Consider the following 7626-nt stretch of genomic DNA (forward strand, 5'->3'; position numbering starts at 1 on the left):
CTAAGTGCCATCAATGAGGTTCTGAATCACAGCAACCCTGTATAGGGTTTCCAAGGAGTGGCTGGTGACTTTGAACCACCGACCTTAAAATTAGCAGTCCGGTGCTTACCCTACAGTGTCACACCAGGTAAAGAATAGGTCAAAATTCATTGTGAATTCATGTACTCAAAAGGCTTAACAACCTGTGTGTCAGTGGGGTGCTGACGTGCCCACGTATGTGTGCTGACCATGATAAAGAAGAGAACATAGGAAGAGGCATTGTTGAAACCAGGGATTAGTAAACATTGGTTGTAACGGACCAGGCAGTGCACGGTTTAGGCTCTGCTGCCCATAAGGTCTCTATAGCATCCATTCAACTTTGTTGTACCAACATCAGTGCAACCATAGACAATTCGTACATGAACGAGAATGCCTCTGGTCTAATAACGCTTTAGTGATGGAGAGTATAATTTGAGTTTCATATTATTCTTTTTCTGTTTGTCTGACCCATTTTTTAAAAATCACTCTGCTCATGGGCCATATAAATGATGGCAGCAAGTGGTATTTGGCCCCCAGGTCAGAGTTTGCCAAACCTTGCCTTGCCCTAAATATAAATTTCTTTCTTTGCTTATGATTAACTTCCAAAGTTCAAGATCATTTGACAGTAAAGGTGGTAAATTTCAGGACTATTTCTCAAAACAAAAAAAGTCTCAATTTTTCTTCTTGACTCAAGAATTAAATTCATGTCCGTTCCTTAAAGGTAAATTTCAAATTCGCCAATAATGTATATTTCTTACCATCCGTGGCAAACCAAAAGTGGAATTATACATGAAAGCAAATGCACACTCGCATGTGTGTTCACAGGGGCTGGGGGGGCCGTATGCACACATGCATGTAAAGCAATAGCATAAATAGCAGGAAGGCCTCTAAAGCAGAAAATATGAATTTCCAGGTCATTCGTTTAAAGGAAGAAAAAAAAACAAAAAAGGCTCACCACAGCTGGCTGACTGTATTAAATTCAGATAGCAAGAAGGTAAAATTCTTGCCAGAGAGGGAGAGAGAAATGTTTGAAATGGTACAAAACCTGAACCAGATAACTTCTTTACGGAACTGCAAGCAACTAGACTTTGCACAGCTGCAAACTAGTCACCCTGGGAACGGAGGATTAAATATTCCTAAAACAGGAATCTGGTTCTGTTATGAAACTGTTCATCATTTCACCTCCTGACAGCCACCCAAATCAGCAGACCTCGGAAAGGAATCAGACAATATGCAAGGAACTTCTTTAATAACATTCAAATCCACAGTCTTTGGGGAGTTTGGCTTGGCTGGCTCCTGAGTGCACTCTGATCCGCATTATTAATGCAATTACTCTGGTAAAAATAGAGGAGATGGGGAAAATGTGACTTTACCCGAAGAGCTACTGAATTCTGAACAAGGTACAAGTCAAAAACGAAAGTTTAGTCATCTCCAATTAGCTTTACCATAGCAATCGAAAAAAGTTATAACTGGATACTTATTCTTCCTCGAATGGATGATATTTGTAAAATCAGTGTGTTTTATTAGATCACTGCTATATACCAGAAAATAAACGGTAAGAAAACGTCAAATACAGCACCCCCCTCCAATTTACTTACTACTATAACAAATAATCCTCAGGTTATTAATTTGGACCCAATCATCATCTCCAAGTGCATCATTTGCTTGAAGACAAGAAGTGCACATAGGCGACTTGCCCCATGCAAGTCTAATAACACCCTTAGGTGTTGGGGGCCTCAAATCTCCTCCTCCCTCAGGCAAAGGTGACATAATCATATGGTTTTCTACTGAATCACATTCTTCTATAAATATTGGCAAGAGCACATCTGCTTTCCAAATGAAATTGCCGATACGAAGAACAGTAACAATAAAAATATCTGCCTATTTTTATACTATTACTGGTTTATAAGGCAATCATCTGTAATGCTCTCATCTACAGGGATGGAAATGATATATAACTGTTACCAAGGAAACAGTGAAGTAAAATTCCATGTAAACTATCAAGCAATTTAATAACTAGAAAATTAGAAGAACAAGAAAAAACGTCTCGTGATAGAAGCGTGACACATCGAGCCACCTACGATGGCTGCAACAAGGGTCACAGCTCAAACAGATGACCACAAGGGTTGCAACTTGCCAGAGAACCCTATACTTTGATAGCCAAAAAAAATTTTTTTGATTAAATGATGATTATAAGATGGTATTGGGTTCTTGAGGGACAATCTGAATTTTGATTCTTTCCATGATTAAAAGGCACAGGTCCTGTGAATAAGTGGTTAAGTGAAGATATTCTGAAAAGTCAGAATATGCCGTTTATTCATTCTAATTGTAGATTACCATTCCCCTGGAGTTCTCGCAGCAAAGCTGGTGGCACAGTAGAGGAGACACTCCACTGCTAACCAAAAGATGGCCCTTGTGAACCCAGCAGCCACTTTAGAAGAGAAAGATGTGATGGTCTGCTTCCAAAAAGATTTACAGTCTTGGAAACCCCATGGGACAATTCTACTTTGTCCTCTGGGGTGACTGAGTCGGCATAGACTCAGAAACAGTGGGCTGGGTTGGGGTTTAGAGTTCTCTGTTATTATCACTGTCTTTATTCACAGAAAAGATGTTCAGCGAGTATCAGTTATGCTTTCTATAGCAAATGCTGCCTGAATCAACGTCTAGAAATTCAAGTTGTTAGGCCCGGAAAGGCAAGGTACAGGCGGTAAACCCTGTGCATTTCCCTCTAAACCAAGAGAATTTTAAGCACTCAAGTAACCACAATGATCAAAGCTAAATCCTTTAGGAAGATTATCCATTCTAAAATCAGGAAAATCCTGCAATGTAAGCACTTTTTGGCTCCATCTTTAAGAAAAGAATTTGATTTCTGAAACACTGTTTCAAACGCACGCATACAACCCTCTAATCCTTGCAGGGCAGAAACATTTAGCTGCAAACATGTGTTTCTGCAAGCTGATGGCCCTCTGGAGGTCTGACTAACTCAGCTTGGGGACCATCGTGCAGCTCACATAGAGGAAAACAAATTCCTAGGGACAGAAGATTCTTAATGGGTACAAAAGCTCAGGGCATGTGCACCTTCTCTTTCAAATTACGTCTCTATGGCATCACAATAAAGACAGAAAATGAAATTCATATTCATACGCTCGATCCCAAAGTCTCTTTTTAAAAAGATCCTAATCTACCACAAACCTGCCTTGGGTTTTACAAATACTTTCATCTGTTAAAACCCTGAAGATATCCTAGAATTTAGTAAAATGAGTAGAAACCATCTTGTCTCTGACCAGCACTGTCCCTTCCCAAGCTCCAAAGTTTAAGAACAAAACCTAAGATCTCAGATATTTCATTCAGCTTGCTCATTTGAATAGCTGAGGGCACTGAAACTCATTTTGGTGACTTTATGCTGTTGGTTGAATGTCCCTTTCCCATTAGGAAATCTTTGTTGAGCACACAGAGGGCTCCATGCACTTTCTAAATGGTTGCCCACGGCTATTTTGCATCCATGGGTGACTTCACAGCTGTTTATAAACCAGCCACCGGCAGAGGCATGCAGGAAGTTAATAGAATAGTGGTGTGAAGCCATAGCCCTCTATGCTATCTATGTGAAACCAAACAATGTGCCACACTACACTCTCCCACTGCTTAACTCATCAGCCTTGTGATGTGTGGGGGCTCTCAAACAGATATATTTACCCATCAACTGTATAACTCAAGTCTACCCAGAGTGAGTGACAAGGGGAATCGGTGACATTAGGATTGCCCAGTGTCAGTGGGGAGGGAAGGGGGCAATAAGCAGAAAGAACAAGCAAAGGCCTACAACTTCTGAAAAGGGACACGTCCTACTGGCAAAATCGAAGCCGAACATTTCAGAAATGGCCCAAATGTGATCTGGCAAAGCAAAGTCAACATACGTTTCTGACTCTGCAATCAAAATGGCCCACCTGCCACTAATGAATGAAGGTAACCCTAGAATTATTCCATCCTGTAAACAGATCTTGAAGCTGCATCCTGAAAACCTCCCAATGTCTAACCTCACCAGGTGGTTCTGGTAACAGCTAAGAAGAGCTCAGGGGCAGAAGGCCAAATCCTCCAGAGTCCAGGGACTTGAACAGAGAAAGTTGAACAGGATTTTCGGAGACAGGGTTCTTATCCTGTAGAGGCCACACTACAAGAGGCAGACGTCCTTCCTGGGCTCAACGAAGACTCTGGAAAGCCCAAGTAGGCAGAAAACCCAGGAGGAAAGCTCAGCTGGCTGATAATAACTAGAGGGTCCTAGCGTGGGAGAGGGTGCCTCCTCCTATCAGCAGGGCCCAAGAAAGCTGCCTAAATCCGGGATTTTCCTTTGGTTTCACCGACACAACCACTGGGGAATAAACGTCGAAATCTGTTTTAAGGTTGAGGCACACAGAGTTACAAAGAAAGGCTGAAAGTCTCCCTGTCTTCAGCCTCTAGGTCATTGCTGGCAATACCCGACCTGGGTCAACCTACAAGTTGACTTTTCTGGGGTATGGAGGTCTAATTTAGGGATAAGGGGAGACAGGAACACTTTATGGCGCTGCTACTTGGAAGGCAGGTCCCCAAGCTCCAAGCACTTTTGGCTCCTTCTAGCAGCAGCAGAGGCAGCCGCAACAGCAGCAACTACAACCATGTTCTCTTGGCCCTAAATTGTACATGTGACCCTAAGCACCGCTGAGGCTTTTCCTAAGGGAAAACAAACTGTCGTGAAGCTCGTGTGTGCGAGAGCGCGCGTGGGTCTGTGTGTGTGCGGTCTACACCCCGGGATCCAGTGAGACAGAAGTTGAACGCGGTGGCCCCTGGCCACGCCGTTCCAGTCTGATTCGATGCTCCACCGTTGTCCCCAGTTTCTGCTTCTCCCAAGCCTCCCGCAAAATCAAGTATCAAGTTGCCTGCAGCGGCAGGGACCCCGGATGCCCGCGAACCGTCGCAGCCCCTACCTCGAGAGCTTTGCAATCTTCACAAAGCTGAAGACATCCATGCAGGCAGCCAGGGACTCCCAAGAGCACAGCGCTGCTGTCGTCGCCCCTCCTCACGCCCGCAGCGGCCGCAGCGGCCGCTCCATGACCAGGACCTCGGCGCGCCCGGGGCTCGAGTGGCGGCGACGGCGGGTGGCGGCGGCCCCGGCGAACCCGCACCTGGAGGCGGCGGCTGCTACCCCCCTCCGGCCGCGAGCTGCGTGTGCATCCCGAGCAGGACCTGGGAGCGGCGCGGCGCCTGGAAAAGTCACTGGAGAGGGGCCGGGTGCGGGCGGGGGCGGCTGATGGCGCGCCCCGCCCCGTGCGCCCGAGCGGCGGGAGGCCAGGCGGCGCTGGGGGCTCTGGCTGGGGCCGCGGCCCGCGCCCCGCGCACTGGGGAGTGCAGAGACGCCGGGAAGCAGCGGGCAGCTGGCGCGGCGCACGCACCCCTCGCAGCACTGCAGCTGCCTCCCAGCCGCCTTCCTGCCCGAGTCCCCCTTCCCGCCCCCACCCCCACCCCCCGCAGAAGGGGCACACGCTCTGGTCGCCCGCTGCCAGTGCCTCCCAAGAGGCCAGCTGGGCTCCCACTGTCTCTGGCACACTGGGGGTCCGCGAACGTCACCTCTCTCGAAAACCGAGTAGGACCGGGCCACCGCAGGTGGCCCAAAGCCTCCAGGGCTTCAGGCGGCACCCCTAGCCCTAGGTGACAGGCGGGGAGGAAGGGGCGAGAGAGATGGTCCAGGGATAGGGAAGAGAGGCGGCGGACGCCTTTGGAGAGATCAGAGTTCCCACTGCCGCCCCCGACCCACTGGGTTGAGACCAGCCCGCCTGGCCCGAGGGGAAGGTGTGTCTAGGTTGGGGGGAAAAGGGGGAGAGGTCGGCGAAATCAAAACAGAACGGAAGCCTTGGGAGGAGGGGCAATAATCACAGCTGCTTCTAGCTAGAGGGGTCCCAGGAGCCCGAGGTGGGGGGAACTCATTTGAAGCGGGCTCAGACTTAAAGAAAGGGAAGGAGCCTGTCTGACCCTCTGAGCTAGCTGCTTTTTCATACTGAGAGATGGATAAAGAAGAAAACATAGGAAATACAAAACCAACCATTGCCTGAGAAGCAAAAACACAGAAGCAGAGACACTCACCTTAAGCAGAGTAAATTCCAACTTGCAGCCATTTAGCACTCCTCCTCGCGCTGATAGAAGTACCTTGGACCGCTTCCTCCCCCCTCTTCTGGCACTCAGGTCTAGCTCCCCAGAAGCCCCTAGTCTTTCTCTGGGAGTCTCAAGGCCTCTTCTCCACAATTCTGGCAAAATTCCCCCCAGCTTCTCCGAAGGTCAGCTGGTCTCCCAAAATGTGTGGCTCCCACCTGCCAGCAGGGCCACCGCAAAGAAAAGATGTCACCCTGGAAATGTTGGAGGAGCTAGCCACCACAGTTAGCTCTCAAAGGGATAAGGGGAAAGGGAATGGGTTTCAAGTTCTCAGATCTTGGCTCCTCTCCTGGTCTGCTGCTGGATTTCAAGTCCTCAGTATTCAAGTCAGGTCTTTTCAAGTTTTTTTCAAAAATAAAACCCCAAACCAATCCTTTCCAAAATTAAACAATAAAAGAATTTGCAATCTGCAAATGCTAAATGATTCAAAGCTCACTAGTAGACGCTTACCTTTTTTTGTTTGGGGAGTAAATGGAATCAGTGCTCCTTTACCTTCTTGTAGATAAGCTATAATTTCATGGACCAGAGGAGGCCAGGGGGACCTTGGCTTGTGAACCCCCTATTGTCGGTGTAAAATGATTATAGTTTGGGTCTGCACAATGCTTTACCATTTTAAAGCACTTTTGCATTTGAGTCTCATAGCAACCCTGTCATATAAGTCAGGCACATGTTTCAAAAAGAGAAATCCTTTCTTTTTATGCCACAGTCTATTCTCAATGTCCTAGACAAAGAGATGTTTAAACAACAACAACAACAACTGGCTCAGATAAGGTTACTTGCTGGGTCCAAGCTCTTCGTAAATCCAATCTCCTGAGAGCTATAGTTGCAACTTTACAGTAACCAACAAGGCCTTAGGTACCCTGGCCCTAGAGCTCCCGGACCCATTTATGCTTGCCTTCCTCCCTCACCCTCCACACCCTGCTTCCAGCAACACTGGCCCCCTTGCTGTTCTTCAAAGTGGGTAGTTAAGCTCTGACCTCAGGCTCTTTGCAATGGGCATTCCCTCTGCCTTCCCAGGTCCTTCACCCCATCAAGTCTTTCCACAAATGTCACTTCCAAAGGGCACCTCTGAAAAGTCTACTTGAAACTGCAAGACCCCCACTTCCTGCCTTCTAAGTCCCCATAACACATATCACCCACCAACACATTATATTTATTCTTATGTTTATTGTTTCTTCTCTGATTCTCACCCTGGAATGAAAGCTCCACAAGGGCAAGGATGGATTCTAGTGATGAATCTCAAATGCCAAGAACAATCCCTTGGATATGTTCCTGCTGTTAGGTGCCATTGAGTCAATTCCTCCATGGGGGCATTCTACTCATGCCCCCATGTGATACAGTAGAATTGCCTCATAGGATGTTCTTGGCTGTCATCTTTATGGGAGCAAATCACCAGATCTTTCTCCCAGGGTAGATCTGAACCACCTACCAAGC

At 47.3% G+C, this 7626-nt stretch overlaps 1 protein-coding gene across 1 annotated transcript in view; it reads right to left on the reverse strand.

The window, feature by feature from the left end:
- The window catches only part of FRMPD4 (FERM and PDZ domain containing 4), a 726948-nt gene extending 721838 nt beyond the window's left edge, over window positions 1-5110 (reverse strand). The window contains exon 1 of the mRNA XM_006835632.1: window positions 4974-5110. Coding sequence (XP_006835695.1) covers window positions 4974-5014 — 41 coding nt within the window. The 5' untranslated portion in view covers window positions 5015-5110. The remainder of the gene's footprint in view (window positions 1-4973) is intronic.
- Window positions 5111-7626: the final 2516 nt, after the last annotated feature.

Source organism: Chrysochloris asiatica, unplaced genomic scaffold (assembly GCF_000296735.1).
Source record: "Chrysochloris asiatica unplaced genomic scaffold, ChrAsi1.0 scaffold00018, whole genome shotgun sequence".
Lineage (NCBI taxonomy): Eukaryota > Metazoa > Chordata > Mammalia > Afrosoricida > Chrysochloridae > Chrysochloris > Chrysochloris asiatica.